This window comes from Tinamus guttatus, unplaced genomic scaffold (genome assembly GCF_059628265.1).
Source record: "Tinamus guttatus ecotype Peru unplaced genomic scaffold, ASM5962826v1 Tinamus_guttatus_pri_ptg000227l, whole genome shotgun sequence".
NCBI lineage: Eukaryota > Metazoa > Chordata > Aves > Tinamiformes > Tinamidae > Tinamus > Tinamus guttatus.
In genome coordinates, this window is record NW_028288761.1 from 99778 (window position 1) to 124667 (window position 24890).

Sequence of the window (24890 nt, forward strand, 5' to 3'; positions counted from 1 at the left end):
AATTAAGGCACAGGATGTTCAGACAAGCACTAAGGGAAGAAGTTGAGTGTTGCTTAGAGCACGGAAAGAGTGTAAAGGAAAAAAAAAAGATTGAATGTGTGAACAAAGAAAATTCCCGTTCTTTCTTTCTATTGTGTTCAGAGAAAGAAAACTTCACATGTGTATATTGTAAATAAACCACACAGCATACCAGTCACATTATTTGGTTTTGCCTCCTACTCTAAAGTGTATTGTTGGGACCTGAATAATCATGAGACTTTGAGGTCACACATGGGGCAATGGGCCTTGAGAGATTCAAAATGAGTTTGCAGATCTGTTCATAGCTTGTCTATAAATGTGAGGAACTTGTTTCATCTCTCTGGGCCTTGTCATCCTTGAAGTTCCCTTTTCAAAAGAGCTGTGAGATTGGCACATTCATTACAAAAGTAAATTTTTTCACCTGACAATATCTAACTGGACTTAGCATCTCTGTTATCTTTACTGGTGAGCTCTGGCAATAATATTTGCCAGATGAGCAAGCAAAATTTGCATGGAAAGGAGCTGCCCATCTGAAGATACTAGAATAAGCAAAACTGAATTCCTATAGAAAAACATGATTTTACTTCCCTGTAAGCTCCTGTGTGTTGTGAGCATGCTTTGAGAACAAGGTTAGTGAAAGCTGGAGTGCATATACTAGGGAGGAAATGGACTGTGGAAGCCATTCCTTGTATTTTTGTTTTCTGTTAGTTTTGGAATGCAGTGTTGTCTGTACTGAAGTAAGGCAAGCCTTATTCATGCTCTTGGGCACTGCATATCATGATGAAGTGGGAGCTAGAGAGGTCTAGTGGCCTTCCAGTCATGTGCAGACAGCCTTCCTTATGGCATTTCCTATTTTCTGAGTCAGCCTCAACATTTTTTATTTTATTTTATTTTATTTTTTTCTGCTGCATTTGAAATTCTAGAATCATGAACAGAACGGAACATTCGAGATAAGATGTTCTGGGCATTAGAGGTTTTCTTGGCATATTTTTTTTTCTTGAAAGGGGTGTGGTAACCCTGGATTCTAAAATGGTAGTTAAGAAATGCTTTACTCTTTGAGAATGGAGAAAAGGTAACACTGTTCATGCCATTCTCATTCAGGAAGAAATCCAGACTGACATGCTGAAGAGTTTCTGATTGCTCAGGACTGAAAAAGATGCAATCCATTTTCTGCTGTGTGACAGTGCCCTCCAAACAGCAGCTCACAGAGGTCTGCATTCAGAGAAGCCAGTGTTTGTATATATCCTTTATAGCTGAAAAACACAGAGTATGGACTTTCAAGGGAACTTGTCTAGGAGCAATTGAAAGGATATTATTTTTCTGAGACTTGTTTTGTGAAGATGTTATCTTTGATGTTGTCTTTCTCCCCTCCTGTCTTTAGTTTGGTAATTGAATATAACATGGTGAGCAATAGCTGCAGAAATTCTCAATAACTGCAGAGTAGAAACCAGGAAATTAACATCTTGGAGGAAAATATGAAATTTTTGAATATAGTGTTCCTTTTCTTCCTTTCAATGTTAAAGAAAATGGAAAAAAAATGAAAGCCTATATTCATTTCAAACAACCTTCTTGCAAATATGCTCTTTCAAACCTTCTGAAACTGAAACAAATTCATAATCCTAGTGATTTACTTTCCCCTTTTTATAAACAGCTGCATTGTAACCTACCCTCACTGGATCACTTTTGTGCAGGCATCTTTTACCATGCAGACAGACTCTGCAAGCAGAATATACACAATTTAAAACCACAAAGGAATTATCTGTTGGCTAATATAATGGCTAGCTATGATTAAATGTTCCTGGGCTAGGCATTAACATCCTTACCTCCACTATTGAGACACTTCATCAGTCTCTGCTCACCAAATAGGCATCAGTTTGGGAAATAAAAGCTCCTCTTTGGATCTATCTTGTTCTCAGCTTTACGGAACTGCTGATTTCCAAATCTCTGCTTTTGAGGTTTTACTCTTATCTTGCCAGTACTTTTTCTCATCAGTCCTTGAGCTGCTAGCTATTACAAACTCAGCAATTACATTTCTGTTTGTTTTTGCTTACTCTGAAGCATTTCAGCTAATGTTACCTTCTTGCACTTAATCTTCTCAGTATAATTGAGCAGAGGTTGTGCAGCTCTGCTGTCTTAGTCTAGGTCTTAGGTAACAGCTGGACTCCTTGACCAAGACTTGCAGCTTGGTAGCGTGTAAGAGGAGTGCACAGCATGGAAGATAATGTCATTTCCAAGACTGTTTGCTGCTAGCAGTGTTGTAAAAAATGCTATTATTTGAGACATGTTTGCTATTAATATTCCAGCCTCAAAGCTGCAGTATCTGCAGGTTGCCTATTTGCAGAATTTGTGTTATAGTAGCATTCAGACTTTGTTTAAGAAAGGGGACATCCAGGTTCCGAGGATGCAAAGTAAGTGATTAGCTTTAGAAGTATATTTACAGTTGATTTAGTTGTGACCCATTGTTTAAATGAGCCCTTTGTTCTTTGAACACAGATACTCTCCAACTGGATTCAACAGTGATCAGTTTGAAAACTTAAAAGATAAGGGATGTAGGTACTGTCCACCATATGTACCTATGGTATCCAGTAAGGCCAGGCCAGCAATTCTCTTCCAGAGATATTTGGAGAAGAACCAGATCTCTTTAGAAAGAGACCATTTAGTTTGGAAAAGGGAATAATTTCATAAGTTTATAAGCTTCATAAAGGAATGACCATCTGTAGCCTGTACCCCACAGATCATAAAAGCAGAGGAAGGTAATACAAGCATATTCCTTCCTGCCTGGGGGCGTCTCGTGAAAGACCTAATTTGTAATTGAAGATGAACAACAGATTCTCTGGTCATGGGGAATGGTTAATGGGTAATTGAAGCTGATGCCAGAAAACAGTTTACTGGGATCTTCTGTCACAAATGCAGTTTTTCTCATCCCCTCCAGGGAAAGTAGTAGTAAAGCTAAACTCTCCAGCTGGTTTGGAGCAGGGAGATGGGGGGGATGCTGAGAGGAAAGAGGATAAAATGTGGCTGTTTTTGTGTTTGCTTCAGCTCTTGCAGTATCAGAATGAAACTTTTGGTCATACTACAGTGAAAACTGATATCCAGTTATGAAGCTTTTCAGTTAAAATTTCTTCTCCACTGTTTGCCTAAATGAGTGATTATGATCTGAGGATAAACGCAAAAAATGATGACAAAAAAGCTAGACAGAATGAGGATATAGCAGGCTAAAGACTGCTTAGGTAAGATGACTGGTTTCAACTTAACCAAATACGATGGAATATCACCCTGAGCTAACTGTAGTCTTGCATGAAGCTGTGCCAAAACCATCAATAACATTTGTCACCTTTACAACGGTTTTATGAGAATGGGTGAGATTTCAGGAGCCAGGAAAAACCATAGTGACTCTGGCTAAAAACAGAACAGACAGAACTGGAAAATGACTGAGAAAAGCATAGCCCTTGGAGGACAGAAGGAGCAAGCAGGTATGATATGGATAAATCCACAACACATAATGCAGAAAGAACTTGGGTCTAGCTGTGCTGAATTCTAATTCAAGACCGAGGTGGCTAAAGCTGATGGGACCAATGTAAGTCTCTGAAATAAAAGTGCATTCCTAAAGCCTCTAAAGATTTCTTTTAGTATGAAATTGCCTCAGAGTACACAACAAAGTAGAACCTTTGTTTTCCAGGGCTGAAGAATTTTGTCCACTTTGCCTCATGCAAAGCAATATATCAGTCAGAGTTGAAATACTGGGCTGAAAGATGTGTTAGTAGCTTCAGGGTTTAAGTTATTTCTCTATAAATGTTTTAAAGCTCAACAAGGAGTGCTACAGTGTGCTATTGTTAAAAATGAACTGGTGCTGAAGGTGTTTTTTCTTTTATTCAGAACTTTACCTTATTGCTTATGATGTTATTCTTTGCATGATATGATCTTGTACTAAAGTTTCCTGTTAGTTTTCTGAAATATTTTCTTTACCTGTTAATAGGAACAAAACTTTCCCAGATCAAGTCTGTTTTGCAGTGATCCTTTTGATCAGCTGGTTGGTTGCCGAAAGCCTGTAAGTACTTTATCCTGTTGGGATTAACTTTAAAACACTGTTATTACTTGCAATATTTACTGAGATTTATTCATTTATTTCATTTGTTTGTTTATTTTTATCCTTCTCTGTCAGCTTCTTGTAGCCTGAGGGAGATATAGCAATGCTGTTATGTGTAAATCTCCAGCAACACCTATTTTTCCAGGAAATACTTCTGTATGCAAAACAATTATTGCATACATAGTTATTTTGCAAGAACTCCAACATTGCGCAAAGCCACAATAAATGTTTGTCACTGTGAAATCATAGTAATAATACTGGTTATTTAAAACCAGAATTTGTGAGTGAAGTTTTATATATATATATATACATATATATATACACACATATACATATGTATATGTGTATATATATATATGTATATATATATAAAATAAACTCAACAAAATAAGCAGAAATGCATCTCCCTATACCTAGCAGGCAAAGAATTAATTTTAAAAGTATCATATTAACTTCACATTTTACAGTATCTCCCATTTTTCAGCCGTAGACCTTTGCCTACTTCCAGTTTGATCAGGATCCTCTACATTGGTTTTACCTGTCCAAAATAAGAGTTAGGCTATTCTGAGAAATTCATAACCTAGAGGAAAAAGTGCAAAACAGAAGCATGAAAATCCACTAGAGGAAAAAGTGCAAAACTGAAGCAACTGGACTTAAAGAACTAATCAGAAATTGCAATGCACTCACTGTCCTGTCAGATGCAGAGTCTGAACTGAACATATGGATACATGCCACTGCCGAAGAGCACCCATGCCAAGCCCTGTGGTTGAGCTGTCTGTATGATATTTTCACAAATAAATCTAAATCTCTTCAGTTTGTGATACCAGTTAACCTGAATAAAAATATGCATACTGATTCATTTTATGCATATTAATGAAGGACTGAGTTATTAGCATATTGCAGCACAGTAATCTACTTAAGGAAACTCCAGAGGTTAACAATCCTAGTCTTTTTGCATCAGAGGTGATGAGGATGAGAAGGCGCAATAGATGCAGAAACCAAATATAGGAAAATTCTCTTAGGATAGAACAAGTAGAACAGGATAGAGTGTGATCACTCTTTGGACACAGGAGTTTCCTAAAATTGGAGGAAAATGGTGACCCTGAGTGAAGTTCTCATCATCTTTGTGTTTTGTCTTCTTACAGTGCAGTTTCTGAAGTTGCAGTGGGCACGCAAGCCACTTCCTCCTGGACCAGTGCCAATTCCCTTCATTGGAAATTTCTTGCAGGTATCTTTAAAGATTGATCGCAATATCCTTGACAAGGTATGTGCTTCCAGGCAATTACTGGGTGTGATAAGTACTACCACAGTTAGAGGCATAGAAACACCTCTGAAAAACACTTTTGTAAATCTGAAAACCCTCATTAGCTATAGGCAGGGGATGTCAATCTCTTAGGGATATTAAAGTACAAGCTTTCAAATAGCTTGAGTCTAGTCCATAGTGGTTTGATATTTTTGAAGTTTCCTGCAACAGACACATTTATCCTGGTTTCTACCTTGTGTGTTTATGTGCTGTGTTATATGGATCAGCTTCGTTCTATCCTTTTATTTACATGAGAATTTAGTTTTTGCTTGGATGTTTCAGCTTCTGGGAATATAAGACCTACAATCCAATCTACTTAAAAAACTTGGCTGCAGCTAGATTGTGAGAACTGAGATGCATGGAGAGAGAGAGAGGGGCTACACAAAGTCTGTTGAGCTAAGGGGGAAGTTTCCATTGTACCTTGTGTGTTGAGGGGTTCTGTCTTTGCCTCTTGTCAGTTGCTTTTATGGTGGAAAGGTGAAGATTATAAGGAGGCTTAGTTAAGACTTCCTGTGTAAATATTTTTCTTTTGCATCTGTAAGAATCTCCCACCTGATACCCACAACTGACATTGCTATATTTGCCATTCTTTTGAATTTCTTCAACTCCAGTGTGAAAGGCTCTTTGGGATTTGCCAGGGCAAGTGCTACTTTTGATACCTGCTGTATGTGTCTTGTATCTGCTTGTGGTGGGCAAGTTTGCTTCTCGCTTCGCCATTGCTGAGCTATGAATCTTGCTATAGGGGAGTTCCAGAATGCAGTAAGTGCCTCCCCTCCCTGCTACTCCAAAGGACAAATGAGAAGGAAGGCCAAAAAGCAAAGTTTATGTCCACAGTAGCAGATGCGTTATTCTTCTTGCAGTAAGTTCTGCAATGTAAATTTTCAAGTCCAGGCTCTTTTGTGAGGAAACAAGAGGAAGGATCAAATGTTTGCTTTAGCAGATGAAGCTGGCCTCAAGAGAAATAGCTGTCTTCGTTCTAATCTCTAGGAAATGCTGGTTGAGGAGGAAGACTTGTGATTTCTTGCTTACTTGTGATTTCTTGCTTACTTGTGATTTCTTGCTTACTTGTGATTTCTTGCTTACTTGTGACAGCTCAAAGAATAAAGATAAAAAACCCCCTTCTTTGGCTGTAATCCTGTGTCATTTCCATGATTCTTGTAATGAAAATTGTTTTAGCTCTATGGAATCTGGTGACCAAGATAGGTGCTTACGAGCAAACCGTGACAATATGGCCCTGGTTTATTCTTGAATCCCCAAATAACCTTTTTCTTACTTTTTCAAAAGCAGTTTCTTCTGACTCTAATTGTATTGGTTTTTCTCCCATTGGTATTTTGGGGAGACTGATCCAACTTACAGCTCGCAAAAACCTATGGCAACATCTACACTGTGTGGTTGGGACACAAACCTGTAGTGATGCTTCATGGATTCCAAGCTGTGAAGGATGGTCTCACTACTCATGCAGATGATGTTGCTGGGCGGCTGGAGACCCCTTCCTTTCAGCGAATGGCAAATGGAAAGGGTAAGATCTGTTGCTCCACAGAGAGTGCATTTTGAGAAGGGAGGAGGAAAGTTGGAGGGTGATGGAAGAAATTCTCTCTCCTTCTGTGACAGCTGCTGCCTTCCCTTCCCTTTCAGAAGGAAATGCTTGGTGATATGACAATAAAAAGAAATGGGAAGGAAGGTTTTATTTGTAATGGCTTTTCCCCAGGCATGTGGGCATTTCTTACTCTTTCATGTCCTCTAAAACAAGAACTGGGTGGTCTTGTCTTCACATGCCTTCACTTTCTCATACACTGCTCCTCTGCCGTGCTAGGGAAGGTGAACCAACTGAGCAGTGTCACTATTTAAGCTCTCTGTGCAGTTTCACTCTTGCTTAAATGTCAGTACTGGAAAAGAAGCAACTTTCCTGTCCTACATCTAAACGTGGTTCTTTGGGCCTGTTGTGCTCATCCAGTGTAGCAGATTCCTACCAGGAGTCAACACGAATCCTTCTGAACTGAGAGAATCTCAAACTATGTAATTTCTGTTCTGGCAAGGACACATTTAGGAGGGATGCAGAGATCTAATGTCATGCTTTATGTTTCTCAGCTATCAAACGTAATGTCAGCAAATCTTCTATTCTTACTATTTATAATTCTATTTATAAATATTAGTGTGAGATGTAACTGATATAACTGGATGGCTATAGGTATTATTTTCACAAATGGTGTCATCTGGAAACATGAGAGACGTTTTGGGATTGCAACCCTACGGAAGCTAGGAATGGGAAATAAAGAGATGGAGCGTGGCATACAAGTGGAGGCACGTCACCTGATAGAGTTCTTTCAGAGCACAGATGGTATGTAAGGTACAAAGAGCTTTTTATTCTCATGCTCATGCTATGCTCATCTGTGTGACTTGAGGCTTCAGTCTCTTTTAGTTCTTTGTGAGCATCTGTTTGATCTTTATTGTCACTTGTGTCAGCTTGTGGGGGTACTTCTTCCTAAAACCCAAACACATGGGGAGCATTTGTTGTACTTGGCTGTTGGGACCTGCCTCCCTAAAAGGGAGCACATGGAATAGTAATGATGAATGCTAATTGCTGTGTTTGCAGGAAAAGCTGTGGACCCTGCTTATCCCGTTGTTCTTGCTGTCTTTAATGTGATCTGCACTGTGGTTTTCGGACATCGCTTCTCCCTAGAGGATGAAACTTTTCAGAAGTTGGCCAAAGCACTTCATTTTTTGATGGATTTTGCAAATAGCACTTCTCAGATAGTGAGCAGACTTTCTATTTTTTATTCCTTAAATAGAGGAATGGTAATGGAAGAATTCATACCAATCCAGACAAGAAACTGACCATTCTTACCACTCTATTCCTGTAGTAGCTGGTCTAGCTTTAGCTGATTTTAATCAGGGAAGAATCTGTTATATATCTGTTATATATCTTCTGATTTATGGTGTGTTCTGCTAGGATATTGCAACAGTAATAACTATCTCTCCAAGACGGAGATCAGTGATAGAATAAGGCAATTTTATTTTTAATTTTTATTTTGGCAAAGGCTGTGTTTGGTTGTGCAGATCCTGCCCTGTTCCCCAGGTCAGCAGTGAAAGGGCAGGAGGCTCTCAGCCTCTGGAGGAAATGCGTACCCCAATGTCCCCTCTGGAGGAAATATGTATCTCAGTGTCCCCTCTGGAGAAAAGGGTGCCTCAATGTGCTGCTGTGATGACATCACTGATACTCTGGCTTATCCTCTTAATTGGGAGGAGATTAATTGGGAGAGGCGAGAGAGAAAGGGAGCAAATATTGAGAACTGGCAGTAGGCAGCCCTGCCAGTAGTGGAGGGGAGTTTGTAGGCTGGCTCAGAAAACCACTGCCCTGTCCTCATGGCTGCCAGTACTGAGTGGCAGTACTGCCAGTACTGCCAGTGTGGCAGTACTCAGTTTAGCTTGAGCATGTTGGCTCTCTCAGGATAGATATGTAAATAACACTTCCCTTCCCCTGCCTTTTTGCCACGGGGAGAGTATGTTCATCTTCAGCTTTTCTTCTTCGCTCTGGGTGGCTGTGAAATGGAGAGCAGGCAATCTCGTTCCATGTCACGAATGCTGGTTTTCAGTCTGGAAGATATGTGAGCAATTTCTTCACAGTCTGATCTCCTTATATCCCTAAGCTATAATATGTGCACACATACACAGAAGCAACAAAATCAATATAAGATGTTGTACCTACTTTGTCAGGTGTTCAGGCCTATTTTAAAGTTCTTGTGCGTTGTGTTGTTGATTTCTGCATGCTTCAGCTCCTTTGGAAAGAAAACAGAATTTTGCCACGCAACAGGAAGAAGAGTGCTTTTTTCTGCCAATGCCTCAAAATCCTTATTTCTGCAGTTGTTGTAGCAACTCTAGTGTCAGTGATATTTGGGCTGGAATAGTATCTCTATTATCCAGAGGTATCCTCTACAAACAAGATAATTAAAGTGATGAATACCTTTTAGATCCGAAGTCATATGTTTCAGGTCTCCCGCATTGTTCTTGGATACTGAAGTTTACAAGAGTGGATCACGCAGTAATCAACTCATCACTCAGCTCCTTAGTGTCTGTAGGTGAATGATCAGCCCAAATGTGTATGACAAACAATTTGCAATCTCTTTCCCATCTCCGCCCTGCAGCTCTATGACATTTTCCCATGGCTTATGCGACACCTTCCAGGGCCTCAACAAAAGGTGTTTGTTCTCTGTGATTTTTTCCGTGCTTTCATAAGAAAAGAGATCAGAATCCACAAGGAGAGAGACAAAATAGATGACCCAGAAGATTTCATTGATTACTACCTGTCTCAGATTGCTAAAGTGAGTGTATGCTAGGTGTGTGACGATAGGTGTGCTTGATCCTACCTCTCAGCGTTTACCCTCTTTGTATTCCTGGGAATATCCTTCCATATCACCTTGAGCAAATGGATTCTGCAAACAGAAGTGGAAACTGCTTCCTCTTCTCTTTGGTTTCAAATGCAAAGCTTTAAACTTAACTAAGAAGCTAATGTTTACTATATAGAATTATTTAATGTGTTTTGTGTTGCTGACTATGAGTTTGTTGCAACACTTTGCAGCAAAGGAGTGCCAAATACCAGCTACTTTAGGGAATTGCTACTTCCCATTCCCACTGACTCTGCAGTCTTAACTCTTCTGGAGAGCCTGCTGGAGTCAAGTTATACACAGTAATGGTGATAATGATAGACAGGAGAGATGACAATGCTATGAGTCCAAAAATGGACCAGTCTGTCTTAACAAGAAAATATAACATACAAGGGAGAAAGCCTTTGGTGGAGAAGCTAGGTGGGCAGACTGGCCAAGGAAGAGAAAAGCCTCCTGTTTTGCTATGGTTTCTGCCTGAGACCTAACAGGAAGGCTGTGGAAAAACCATGCATGGTAAGGAGCTGAAGGTGCAGTACCTCAGCTGCCTTTCTGCAGTTCAGAGAAAAAAGTCCTTATTGGAGGACAGGGGGAAACTTCCTGCATGACTTAAAAAATGCAGGCTTATCTCTTCCTGTTATTCCAGCAACTCTATTTCAGATTGTAATATTATGTTGTTTGGTTTGGGAATAGTACCCAGAGATGCACCAGTATCCTGGATGTAGTCATGCTCATGGTTATACAGGTCCATCTCCTATCCTTTAACATCTTATTCCTTGTTGTAGGCTAAAAACAATGCGACGTATAAATACGATGAAGACAATATGGTGCAGTCTGTTTTTGACCTCTTCCTGGGTGGCACAGAGACCACTGCCACCACTCTGCGCTGGGCTCTGCTCTGTATGGTAGCCTATCCTGACGTCCAAGGTAAGCTGGGGACATGAAGAGACCTTCTCAGATAGGTTTCCAGTAGAAGAACTGACTGTACCCTCTTCCTTAAGATGGCATGCATTCTGGTGCTTGCCAGTCACTGCAGCCAGAAATACACACATTAGTAAAGGCTCTTATAGGATTTAGAAAGGAGTGAATACAGAATGAGGGGAAAGGAATAGGAAGGGCTAGAGACTGTTTCTTCACCTTTGATAGTACTGCATAAAGTGTGCACGTTCCTGTCCACAAGCTTCCATAGATATTAAAGAAATCACACACGGATTATCCATTACTGTTCCACTTTTACAAACCTAGTTCTATTACCTTAGATGATTCCACTTTAAAAGGGAAACTGCAGAAAACAGAGACATGTGCTAATTAGAGTTATCAGGAGTGCACAGGTGAAAATATTCTCCCTCAAAAAATTTCAGGAATTACTCTTCTGCTAAGGTAATTTTTGTTTTACAGCAGGTCATCTGAGATGCTGCTATTTCTCAGTCAATAAAGGTGGGAAACATTAGCTGGTTGTGTGACTGAATTGTTCTCAGAAAAAAAAATCATAGAGAAGACTGCCTAGGAATTGTAATTGTCAACATTTAATAGTCATGAGCTAGGCTTATATTTATGCCTTGTATTTAATTGTTGGAATTGTTGTTTGGAATACTGTGAACAGTCAGAATTCATTTGGAGATGAGCACAAAGCTTACAGGATGCAGAGTTCTCTCCTCTACAAAGTTTGTGTTTCTCCTCAGAGAAGGTGCAGCAGGAACTGGACGCTGTGCTGGGCTCGTCCCAGTCAATCTGGTACGAGGATCGGAAGAAGCTGCCCTACACCCATGCTGTGGTTCACGAGATCATGCGCTTTCGTAGCATCATTTTAATTGGATTGCCCAGAGAAGCAGTGAGGGACACAACACTACTGGGCTATCGAGTTCCGAAGGTACAAGGGTTCCTGTGTGACACTCTTTTGTCATTTGCCATCATACGTGTCCCCCATCTTCTCTCCCCATGCCGATAGCTGTTTCTTCCACTGAAGAGGTATAGCCTGTTAGGCAGCAACATGAACTCCAGGCTCCATGTAGCAACTTTTTTTATTTCTTTAATTTCCCTGTCATCTCCTGCTACATGAAGGAATATGCGTTCAGGAGAGTAATGCCTACTGAAATTCCAGGATTGGAAATACTGAACTACCAGGATTGTTGGGATTTCAAGCTTAAAATCAAGCACATGAGGAAAGATGAGTGTAGGTGGTTCCCTGAAGCCAGAATGCTCTGCTGTGGCAGGCAGTGAAGCAGATCAGTTCTCCGTGGTCACTGTCCTTATAGCAGGGACATGAGGAGTAAATCACTGAGATTGAAAGCCTGTGTTTGTGCACAGAAATAATTCAAACAAAAGCAGCAATGGTGTATAGCTTACTTGGCACAATAAATTACACCCAGATTTTGTCTGGCTCTTTCTGTGCATGACTTTGCTTGGAAAGAGAGAGAGAGGCTAAGATACAGCCTAGTACAAACTCTCCTTTCTTGCAGGGTAGCATGGTTATTGCAAACATATACTCTGTTCTGACTGATCCTGAGTACTGGGAGAAACCTTTTGAATTTGACCCTGGTCACTTTCTGGATGAAGAAGGAAATTTTTTCTGCAGAGAAGCCTTCTTACCCTTCTCAACAGGTATACACATAATCACTTAAATGCTCCTGAAGGACATGGGCAATGGAACAAAATGCGAAAGCATGTTTCAAAACGTGTAATATTTTCTTTCTGCCAGCTAAGTAACAGGTACAGATTATGCAAGCAGAGTTGCAGGGATGGTTTGAGATAATGTGAATGGTGAATCCTGGGAGGGAATGACTGCTGGCAGGGATATCTTTGCTCTTGATGCAAAGCAATCCTCCTAGGAAGTTCACAGTAGACAGTAGATGAGAGCAGATTTCAGATCAATGATTACTCTCTTCATCTGCTTTCTGCAGGGCTCCGTATATGTTTGGGTGAGCAGTTGGCAAGAATGGAGCTCTTCATCGTCTTCTGCAGCCTGTTGCAGGCATTCAGGTTCACCCTGCCTGATGGAGTGAAAGAAGCTAACACACAATATATTTTGGGGAGCAGAATGCAGCTCCATCCCTACAAGGTCTGTGCTTTTCTTCGCTAGGCAGTTTGGTGCTGACCTCAGAACTGCCTGTTCCAGTAATCGCACTTAGGAAATCTTCTGAAAACTGCTCCTGTATGTAGTTTCTTGTGGGTGTAGGGTCTTCATATGTGCTCCTTCAAATGCTGAGGATTAAAAATAAAGCAAAGAATTTCAGACTCTGGCATTAATTCTGGCTAAACGGGAATCCTGCTACTGAGAAAAGACCGAAACTGTAATGTGTAAAGCCTTGTAGTAGTCAAGAGGCCTAGTTCCAATAGGGAATTTGAAAATGTTGGCTGAAGGAACCATTCTGCTTCAGACATTATGTAAAAAGTAGCCAGCAGAACTGTCAGGCTATGCTTGCAAACAAGCATACTTCCATACTTGGAGACTGCTGGAGAGCCTTGGCCCATGTTCTCTGTATATTTGAGATAATCTACTGCCTTTAGCAGAACTTAGGCAGACCAAAGCAAAGTCCCTTGTCTTGGCAGAGGTGTTCAGTGTGATCAGTTTGTCAGGACCCTTGCTGCAGCTGGAGCCAGGGACACAAGGTAAACTGCTGCTTTCAGCCCATCATCCCCACACGTGTGCTAGAAGGCTCTCTGGTGATGCCATCCTTCCTTTCCCCAGCCAGCATTTCCTACCTGTAAAATGAGAATACGTAAAAGCACTTTCTCGCTCGGAGTTGTTGCAAACACTGCAGAACACATGAGAAAGCACAATGCAAAACACTTGAGGAATTCCAGTGTTCTCTAAGAAAGATGTGGAACTTGCTCCTCCTCGCATCTGAGCAGCTCCCGAATAGCCATGCTGAGAATATGCTGCTCTAAACAGCTGCAGCTACTGTGGAGTGTGTGTTAGGGCCCAGCTACTTTGGTACTGCTGGCTAGCAAGCTGCTGCAATCTGTGTTTTAAAAAGGCAGCTTCTGTGATCTAACAACATCTAGTCTAAAATCGCTTTCTTAACCTGCCTGTCCCTGCGCTGTGCTCTTTTAAGTGGCCTGTAGGTTACAGAATTCTCCCCTGAGTTCAGAAGATGGCTGCAAACTGAGGAAATATAATGCAAGGGGTTTCTTGGTCAAGCAAGAGTGAGGTTCTCTGACCCAGCATGATGTTCTAGGATGTGAGAATGTCTCACCTGGAGCCACATCTGAAACCTCTTGTGGGGGATATTTGGGGAAAATGCCTTTGCATAGCAGCAGTAATGGGACAGAGTTGAGCAGCTGGGAGAGCATATGAAAATAAACAGTCCCCTTGGCTACTCCATAACTGGAAGATTTCACCCTTTTTGCCTAAAGCCTAGTCCATGCTCCTCATAACTCCAGTGTCATCCTGTATGTAGCCACCATGTGGATATAATTTCCTCTTGAGCAGCAGATTATCCCTTTCTCCTGCCTCCATCTACATCCTGCTTGTTTGTTTGCTACTGGGAAGGTTTGTGTGCCTAGGCCGTAGGGAAAACATGTGTGACTTGTGTTTGCAGTTGTAGGCAGGTAGGGGGTTCATGATGTAAAAAGTTTGTGCTAGTTAGAACTGGAGGAAAGTTCAAAACGAATTTGCATTTCTGTGAATTATTGCAGTCTTGCCCACAAACACTTCTGTTGTTTCTTTAGTTTGCTTACCAAGCTGGGGCTCACTCCAGTCTTAGATGAGTCATAATGGGCGACTGCGGGGGATGCAGGAAAGAAGAAAAGGATGTTTGGAACATACTGATCACTGGTTCCTTATCTTTCTGAAGTGATGCTGTCTCTGAGGTAACCCTTCTCAGTCTCTTATGCCCAAGCATCCCCTGCAGAGTTTGTGTGGGGGTGCAGGAATCCCAGAGGGACACTCAGCTGGCGTCTTTAGGTTGGACGGTGCTTGCAGGCAGTTGTGGGTGAGCTCCACTATATAGACCAGAGGCTGCCAAGAAAAGCAAAGATTAAGTATGCAGCCAGTCTGTTGGTGGGTGGAAGAAGATTTTGATTCTATGCAGTCAAGTCAAGAAAACTGAGGTGTTTCTTGGGATGTGATGAACTTGGTGTGACTGTGTATTTCTTTCCACACAGGATCTGTTGTCATGCTTTGTTTTTCTTGATAGTATTAGCTATATTTGATTCTTCACTGTTTTATTCGCAGTTGCATTGCATCTGTATTATTTACCATAGAAACTGAAGAGATCCTGATTCCCAAATCTGCAATTCCAGCCACTCTTAATAGAAGGCTACCAACTACCTCCTTGCATCTCTGCCTCTGAGAGCACTGCCTGGTGAGTTCTCCAGTCCTTGTCTTTGTAACCAGTACCTGAATAACAGCTGCAGCTTTGTATCTGTGACTTCTTCTGGGCTTGCATGTAGTTAGAGCTTTGAGGGACATGCTCCTTCACACCGATTGTCCAATGGGTGTTTCATTGTTTTCTTGAGGAGGTTAAATAAGGTTCCTGCCTGTGAGCCTCTACTGCATCCTCCAGCTATTAACATATTGCAGCACAGTGATGTATTAAAGACACCCAAGAACAGGAGGAACACTCCGCGTGTTCTGCAGTCAATAAGCCTCATAGCAAAGAAAGAAAGACTAAATGTGACAGGGTTCTCTTTGGGAGTGTTAAGTAGAACAATATAGAGTCAGTTTTACTGGTAGATCCATAATAGTTTTCTCAGCAATAGAGTAGTTGTAGGGGCGTTGAAATGCCAACAATAAGTATAATTCTCCTATCCCTGCTTTTGTTTCTTCTGGGTGTGCAGTTCCTGAGCCTACAGTGGAAAAGTCGTCGATTTCCTCCTGGACCGACCCCATTTCCCATCATTGGAAGCCTGTGGTGGATAAAGTTTAGAGCTGATCATGAAAGTCTGAGTAAGGTAAGCATTTACAGATATGAACTAAGGAGCTATTGATATTCCTACTGATGGCTGTTGATAATATAATAATAGGGAGAACTTCACCTGGAGTTAAGATGGATCATGGAAGTCAAATTAGGTGCTTAAAAAAGTTTAAGTAGAATCTACAAAACGTCTAATTCATGTGAAAGCTAATGTTAGAACTGTTAGTTCTAACTGCATGCAAGTTAGAACTGAGGACAGTAATTTTGCCTTTAAAAATACAGATTTTAAAGACAAGATTTTTGCTTTGAGAGAAAAGTGAGAGAATGGAGGGCTTTTTTTTTTTTTTAAGACAGGATTTTTGTTTTGCGAGAAAAGAGAAAAGTGTTTTGAGAGAAGACTCCTCCTTAAACAAGGAGTGTCTAGAATTCAGAAGATATGAAAAATGTGTGCCTCTTGCTGCCACAGCGGGGGCAAATTAAATTGTATCCTATATGTAGCCAAAACCTTTGCTCATTGTTTTCTGAACTTCACAAAAGAATCCAATATGTTGATGTCGTCTTCAAAGTCCCAATCTCTCTGTAGATGCTAAATGCAACTTGCATGCTAAGGGGTACCAGGCTGTGGCTGGAAAACACTGGCGTTGGAAAGTCAGCCCTTAAGATCTTGATGCCAAACTTCTCTGGGTACTTCATCACTCTGGGAGTAGAGAGATGTGCAGCTCCTCTGTGTAAAGATGGAGTCTTTGTCCCTGCTGGATGCTTACAGGCTGGTTGCCTGAGAACAGTGTCCAACACTAGACAAGATGTGGGATCTCTGTTCAGATTCCTGAAATGACAATATTTTCATATGAGAGGGGAAGAGGTCCTGTCATTGAATATTGGAATCTGCAGTACTAGGAGGAGATAGATGCTGGAAATAGGCAATTCCAAGAAGTTCCACTTTTTTAATGAGGTAACGAAAGGAGAATTAGAAAACGGAGCTTAGAAGGGGTAGGTGTGTTGAAGTTTCATGTGTCACCTACTACAGATCTGTAAACAGTCAGAGGCATTTTCCTCATTGTTAATATCACCGAAACAACTCAAACCAAGCTTTAAAAACGGAAAGTGTGTCTGCTTTGATCTATGATCTGCTTCTACAGAAAAAGTGAACATAGCCTCCACTTATTATTTATTTCTGTTATCATTCATACTGCTGTGGAAGGGTAGATCCCAGGGACCCTGCTGTGGTAAATGCTGCCATCACAAAACAAAGCCACACACCCTTTTCCATTCCCAAATCCCTGAGTAATGTCATACTGGAGCAAAGCAGCTCATTATGTAAGCAACTGGGTTGATTTGTCTCCATGCATATTTTTTTGGCATTGATAAAATCTGCAGCTGGCAAAAATGTATGGCAACATCAGCACGGTGTGGCTGGGTCACAAACCTTTTGTGGTACTGCATGGATTCCAGGCTGTGAAGGACGGTCTGACCACTCACTCAGAAGATGTTTCTGGACGACTAGAGTCTTATGTCTTAAAGCGAATGGCAAATGGAAAGGGTAAGATGTTCATATCTGTGGGAAGATTATGGAAAGTTGCACGTGCTTTAAAAATATATATATCATTTAAATCTTGATGTCACACTGCTGTCCTATCTGGATGGCTCTGTAGTGCCCTGTAATAGCAAATCTTGACATTAAAGGATAGCTTTTTCCAATTTTGGTAACAGTGATAAAATCTCACAAGTTGGGAAGGTTTTTTGCAGGAGTGGTAAAAATAAAGCAGTACCTAATGTGGCTCCCCACTTCTCACACTTGAGAGCATGACGAAAGTAAGATTCTTAGTATATATATTTTTACTATTATATGAATATTAACATAACGTAAAATTGATTCTTGATGGCTAAAGGTATCCTTCTCTCAAATGGGCTCATCTGGAAAAATCAGAGACGTTTTGGAATTGGGACTCTCCGAAAGCTGGGAATGGGGAATAAAGGAATGGAACGTGGAATACAAACAGAAGCTCATTATCTAGTTAAATTCTTTAGGGACACAAATGGTAAGTCATTTGCAAAGTGCTTGTGAATTATATTCTTTTCTTTTCTCATGTTGTACAGTCTGAGGGTGACAGAAGACTCTTGCTCCAGAAAAAAAAATGGCTTTGGAGCATAAACTGGATTGCTTAGACTGCAGTAGAACCTGTATGGACAGTTAGATCTCAACAGCCTGTATTTTGTTATCAGCACCAAGATCAAGATGAAGAAAAAGAAAAGCAAGGCTGGGAGTTAAAGACTTTGAGGACTTCATTTCTGAATAAAGTTTATCCAGTGTTGCCTTGTTGCATTTTGGGTATTTTGGTAAAACAATTTATAGGAGACATGTATTATGAAATGCCGTTGTGGCCTTGCTTGCAAAATAGGGATGACCTAAGTATTTTACTGATGAATGAGTGTTTCTCTTTGCTTTTAGGAAAAGCTGTTGACCCTTCCTACCCGATTGTTCATGCTGTCTCTAATGTGATCTGTGCTGTGGTTTTTGGACATCGATTCTCCCTAGAAGATAAAACCTTCCACGAGCTGATTGAAGCATACAATTATATAGTAGCTTTTGGGAATAGTTACCTTTACGTTGTGAGCAAATTCTATGTTTTATTTCTTTACTTTTAAGTAGTAAATGCAAACAGAAATTTTGACTATGAATATAAATTGGATGAGGAGTACTTTGAATCTTCCTCCATTTGAATGTTACGTTAATACTCTTTATCAAGATTTCATAGCAAAGGCAACATGCTTAAGATGAACTTTTTTATAATGGAATCTCTCGTTATTAAGGTGGCAAGTGGTGTTCTTTGTGTCAAAGTACCAGAGTTTGCTTTTTTGTGCATGCATTCCAAGCTAGTACTATATATTAGCATTTAATCTTTAAGGGAAATAGTCTGAGTTTGGGATAGGGGGAAGGCTTGAATGTGTCCGGATGGCATGCATTAAATTGATGTATCAAGTAGTCTTGATCCTTTTGTTGGTGAAAGAACAGACAGGGCAAATACAAGCAGAATATGCCATAAACATACCTTTCAAGAGTGGAAATCACATCGTCTTTAATTTATAATTTTTAGTGCATGATCCTATCCTCAACATGATATTTCTCTTTGACACTATAGTATTCTTAGAGAAATTAAGCAATAGCAATTCAGCATGAAAAATACCCATGTTGTAGCTCTGTAACGGCTTTACTCGTGCCGTGTGACTGACAGTGCCTGTGTTGAATTCCTGCTCCACAGCTATGCGAAATTTTTCCCTGGCTTTTGAAGTACCTCCCAGGACCCCACCTAAAAGCATCATCTTACTGTGATTTTGTCCATTCCTTCATAAGGAAAGAGATAGAAAGCCACAGAGAAAGAGGCATAAAAGATGAGCCACAAGATTTCATTGACTTTTATCTGGATCAGATGGTGAAAGTGAGTAATCTGTGCCGTGAGTCTAGTGATCACTGTGTGTCTCAGTGAATAGATGATATTATGCCTATGTACCTTCTGTGCTCTTATTTTTTATTTTTTTTTTGATTGGCACCTGTAGAATGAAAATGTCCCCAGTTCTACATTTGATGAAGACAACATGGTGCAGTCTGTTTTTGACCTCTTTTTGGCAGGGTCAGAGACCACTGCCACCAGTCTAAGATGGGCCCTGCTCTTTATGGTGGTTTATCCTGACATCCAAGGTGAGGTGCAGATACAAACACGGATAAGTTGCAAGTAGAACAACCATCTGTTAGTACAGTTTCAAGCTTTGTTTTTAAGAAGCTAGAATTCCAGACAACAATTCTTAAATAATTTCAGAGATGCTCAACTTCTGATACTGTGTTTCGTCTTCTTGATTATTGTCAGAGTGTTTCAGTACAATGTGTGTATAAAGCAAGATGCAATCTGGCTGAAAGCACTCAAAGTGAAATAGGAGATGGAGCTAATGAAATTTTTTTAGTATCCAAGATGTGTAATAAGAATATATGATTTGTGCTCCTTGATTGAGGCATCAATTATAATTCTGTATAATAAATATATTCATTCTAAAGTATAGGATGGTTAGATAGAGGAGGAAGAGATGTTAGCTGGGAGACAGATAATTTAGAAAATTTGAGACAGAGGGCATAGTCGCACACTATTTTCAAACAGTTGATACAAGGCTTTCAGAGGTGATGAACTGCAAAGCAAAGTATATGCTTTAATCACATAGTTTTAGTGGTATGAAAAAGATACCCAGTTAAGAAACTCTACCTTCTCAGCTGTGATATCTTCACAAATCCACAATGATGTTTTCATTTTGACTCTGCACCATAATTGTGAAGACTACAGTCAAGATTAGAGCTACGCTCTAAATGCTTCTTTTCATGCTACAATGCTAGAAGAGAGCCCTGTGCACAAACACACAAATTTCAAATTTTAATCAAATTTAAAAAAAAACAAACACAGCTTCTTAAGCTATTAGTTTATTTTTTTAGACATAAGATCTGACCCTGACTCTTCTGAGATTGTGTAAACTGTTCTACTTATTGAAGCATACAGAACAGCCAAAAGAGATTAACATTTGGTGATAGTTAAGTAATGTTATGTTGTTTCAAATGTCAGCGTTACATATGTGTATGAGCTTGATGCAATGGATCTCTTGCAATATACTGATTAATATGCTTCCAATTTGTATTCAGACTGACTGACTAAAAATGTTAACTTGATAGGTTTATTGTTTTATTTACATCTCATTGTCCTGTCTTTTACTATAAAGCTCAATGAATGTGTTGTGGGCTTGTGCAAAGGTGATCTGAATATAGAACCTATAAACTAGGAAATAATGGATTATAGTCAAATAACAGCTAGTTGTATCTCTATTTTTAGCTGTGATAAGTATATTGTACATATTCTATAACTTCTATAATCCACAAAGCAAATGTGAGGTCTCCATTTCATGCAAAACACAATGTTTTTCTATCTATAATGGACTTTGTTTGTTTGTTTCCTAGAAAAAGTCCAGAAAGAGCTGGATGCTGTGCTGGATCCCTCCCATCTAATCTGCTATGAAGATCGGAAGAATCTGCCTTATACAAATGCTGTGATTCATGAGATCATGCGCTATGGTAGCATTGTTTTAATCACAATTCCTAGACAAGCAGTGAAGAATACAACTATGTTGGGGTATCAGATTCCAAAGGTACAGCTATCCCACCCACTCCAGTGTGATCATTATTCATCTTACAGCTGTGGAAACACTGCAGACTCTACATGTCTAACCTTCTGTTTCACTGAAGATGACTTAGTAGGACATAACTTCAAATCTTAATACAAAATACATTCCTATATGAGACTTTTTTTTTTTTCCACTTATAGTTTGGAGAAGAGTTCATGTTTATGCAGATCACTACAAAGATGCTTTAATTCCAGTGAAATAACACACTTCCAAAAGTAACTAAAGTTAAGTTATTAACTTAAGTTAAAGTTAAACCATTGCACTCATTCCTGATTTTCCCCTCTTCTCACCAATGTTTAAGCACCTCAGACTTCCACTTTCACTCTGAGGTTTTTCAGAGATGTGCCAATCGTTCTGGGTTTGCTGCTTTCCCTTTGAAGAGGCACATATAGGCTGGGTGCCTCCACAGAGGTAGAGACAGTTTATGGTGATGCTATCCCACTTCTTAGGACACGGAGATAAACCATTTAAATGTATCACTCCCGTCTTGTCCCTAGTTTAACAGTCCTCCTTCACTGTCTCAGGACTGGCAAAGGTGGCAGCAATCTCTGCACCCAGAATCTAGCGTTTGGCATTAGCAAAATAAAGTTTCTTGTAGTTGTGTTTTCCCTCATCTCCTTTTCCCTCCAGTTAAGGACTGACATAGGTCTGGGTGACAGCACTGACACATAGTACTTTTCCCCTCCCATGTCCTCTGGTCATGACTGTTTCTCATACAACGTGAGTGAAAGTGCTTGCCAAAAGTGCAATTTCACAACAATTAAACCTGTGTTCTGCAAAAGTCCTACATAGCCCTAAGAGACAGAACTAAATCACCAAAATCTTCCTTGCAGGGTACTCTCATTGTGCCAAACCTAGACTCAGCTCTTTTCGACCCTAAATACTGGGAGACCCCTCATGAGTTTAACCCCAGTCACTTCTTGGACAAGAATGGAAATTTTGTGGCCAGAGAAGCCTTTTTAGCCTTTTCAGCAGGTAAGTTCTTTGACAGATAAAGCCATCTGTGGGGGTTAGACATTGTGTAACACAGTATTATTTTCATTGCAGAAAAGACCGAATGTAGCGTAATCCAAAATTAGGAGCATGTGGCTTTCCCAGTCCATGAAAATATTTTGATTAGAAGTTATTTAGTAATTGTGTAATTGCTTTAGTGTAGATTTTTGTGAAAAAGCAGAGAAGTAAAAGGACTAAGGCTCCAGAATTGCTAGTAATTTGGGGAGCTGAGTCCTTAGCATATGCCAAGCTATGCTGCAGTGGCTGTTCTGTGGCAGGATGCTCTGCTGGAGCTGATTTACTTTGTATAAGTAATTTCAGTAGTCATTGGTGCAGGAATTTGAGCCTGGATGAAATACATCACAGATGGGTATGTCATTTCTGGGATGCTTCTATAGTCACTCTTTCACTGTGTGCATGCATGACGCAGCTTCAACAAAAGCTATTGGGGATCACGCCAGGGTTATGAATAGCCTGGTTGTCAGAGCTCTCAGCTGGGATGTGGAAGTGTCTGATTTAGGTTGCTGGTCTATGCTGGGCGGAACAGGAATTTGAACATTGATTTCTCACATCCCAGCTGCATGGCCTAACCACTAAGCTTTAAAGTCATTGTTTTTCTCAAACCAGAAGTTATATCCTGGACACAAAGTTAATTGATAAATTGGGAAACATTTTTTTCTTGTTTTCTCTGAAAACAACGTGTAGAAAGTTATCCAGTGAACTGTAAATTGTCCTCTCTATCCCGACTTTTCAAAACCGTTAGTGAAGAAAAGTTATGTTGTACTTGCGTAAAGTGAAAGCAGGGAAGAAATCTAAAGATGCTTCCTTATTACTCTTATTTAACATCAAGAGACTGTAAGTGAGTTCATAGTATCACAAGGTAAAGTAGGAAACTATTGAGAAGCATCTCTGGAATCTTTCTATGTAATTCTGTCTAGATTCTGCAAAGAATAATTACATTCTTGCATAGTAATTGTTTGGTCAGCTCAATCTGAGAGAACATGTCAAGCCGGCAAAGACTTTGTTTCCTGACAAGGCTGCCTGAAGCTCTTTGGAAAAGGTGAGGAACAAGCGTTCATTATAGCCCTCTGTGGGGACTGACTGCTCTTGCCTTTCTCTCTCTGCAGGCCACCGTGTGTGTCTGGGAGAGGTGCTGGCCAGGATGGAGCTTTTCATCGTCTTCTGCAATCTGTTGCAAACATTCAAGCTCACCCTGCCAGAAGGAGTTAAGGAAGTCAACACACAGTTTGTCTTCGGGGCCACAATGAAACCACATCCATATAAGATCTGTGCAGTTCTTCGCTAGGCTGCAACGTATCACAGATTTGGGGAGAGGCATTTCCAGAGGTTTGCTAATGAGGTGATCTTCTGTGCAGCTTTTATGTTCCTTATTTCTAGCACAAATTCAGTGTGAATCTATCGTTGTCATGTCATGTGTCAAAGAAATAGGCACTGAAAAATACTGTCTTCACTTCATGTTTAGAAAATCTCTGTATGTTTTTCTTTGTATTGTAAATGAAATAAAGATAGAAAATAATTATAGTGTCTGATCTTACTGGAGCCTCAACACAAATCTTACCAGAGGTGAAGGAATATAAAATCGAGGCCTTGAAAATAAGTGGGAGGTATTCGTAGTTCTTGAGCAGGATATAGAAATATGTTTCTGAGAGCTGGTGTCTGTGTGTGTTTCTAGAGCCCTTTGGTGTGTTTTATACAGGGCAATAGAGTTGTGGAGGGAACAGCTGGTTCATCTACACAGTCCAGAGCCACGTGGGAATGGTAGTATGGGGGGGAAGGAAGGAAGGGGACTGAGCTGCATCAGTGCAGCTTGAGTGTGTGGCCGGTGACTCAGGCTGGCAGGGAGCCTCAATGCAGGTGAATCAAAGGGGGCATAAATGGTTAAGGACCAGGGAGCTGGGCAGAAAATGTTTGTTTTGGCTATATTGTTGTAGACTATCTGAGAAGCATTTCTATTAAAGAGGGAGCTCTATCAGGAGTGGAGAAAGATGCATTTATAGTGGTGCATGTCTGTTAAGGCTAGAAGCACAATTTTTTCAGTCTTGCAAAATGATGATTGGCACTTGCAAAAGAGGAACACGCACAACAAGTTTGGAAGAGCAGAGTTTTGACAGGCATGTGGAAAGCAAGGTGCTTGAGAGCTTTCTGTGATCATCAGGGCTCGCTCTCATGTCACACACACCCTCTCAGCTAGTGGAGGCTGTTAGCGGAGCTGCTCGTGTTCAGAGTCATGTATTTAGGCTGAGGAAGGAGCTGTGCTAATGCAGCTGGCAGAAACAGGAGCGGTGCCCAAGCAGCGTGAGCAGGTGCACCTAGTGAAGAGCAGGTGCCAGAAAAACCACTCGCACTTTGAGATAGATGGGCCTTGTTACCAGCAAGATTTAAAATTCAAACTCGGAGTCAGGGCTACCAGCAGAAGTAGCAAACCCTCTTCTGCCGGTTTGTTGCCAGTTAATGTGATTCATGTTTGTAAGGGAGATCAGTTCCTGAAGTTTTACCAGTCTTTTCTTAGGCTTCTTTGTTGGGAGTCGCATAGTTAATTTTGTCATGACTGCCTTATATTTAAACATGGCTCTTGCCACTGCTACCAGGCAAGGCTTGGCAGAAGAGGATACGTAAGCTCAGTGGTTTAAGCACATAGAGCTGATGGGGCTCTCCTGCTTTCTAGTCCATCTATAGCTCAGGTATATCTGCATGGTGCTGTATGGTATTGAATTGGTGCAGATTTTGTTGCTAGTGGAGAGGGTGGTGCAAAACAAGGATTCAGTTTTTCTACAACTGTAAAAATAGTCTTGCAAAAGTAGGTATGTGAGAGGTTTACGTGGTGTCTGTTCTGTTGATACCCATTTCTCAAGCATGTGTGAATATAGGGCTTAGAAGAGAGTGAAGAAGAAGGGAGACCTGGGAACATGCAGTGAGGCATGCAGGATTTATATCGCTTTAAACCTTTTTTCAGATGTTCAGATGTAGACTGTCAAAGTATTTCCAGTGAAGATACAGGTCCTTCAGCAAATTTTATT

At 40.5% G+C, this 24890-nt stretch overlaps 2 protein-coding genes across 2 annotated transcripts; both read left to right on the forward strand.

Moving 5' to 3' along the window:
* Positions 1-5198: 5198 nt before the first annotated feature.
* Positions 5199-12985, forward strand: LOC148594563 (cytochrome P450 2J6-like). The gene is made up of 9 exons (XM_088525480.1): positions 5199-5369; positions 6765-6927; positions 7597-7746; positions 8002-8162; positions 9551-9727; positions 10573-10714; positions 11470-11657; positions 12247-12388; positions 12688-12985. Exons 1-9 carry the CDS (start codon positions 5199-5201, stop codon positions 12864-12866), a joined length of 1473 nt encoding a protein of 490 aa, XP_088381606.1. The 3' UTR covers positions 12867-12985.
* LOC104575120 (cytochrome P450 2J6) lies at positions 12912-23158 on the forward strand (the record flags this gene model as incomplete). Its single annotated transcript, XM_088525583.1, has 10 exons — positions 12912-12938; positions 15569-15682; positions 17023-17185; positions 17535-17684; positions 18095-18255; positions 18906-19082; positions 19201-19342; positions 20636-20823; positions 21693-21834; positions 22980-23158. Coding segments are annotated over 10 exons (1443 nt in total), but the record flags the coding sequence as incomplete, so codon positions are not given.
* Between the last annotated feature and the right edge of the window lie 1732 nt (positions 23159-24890).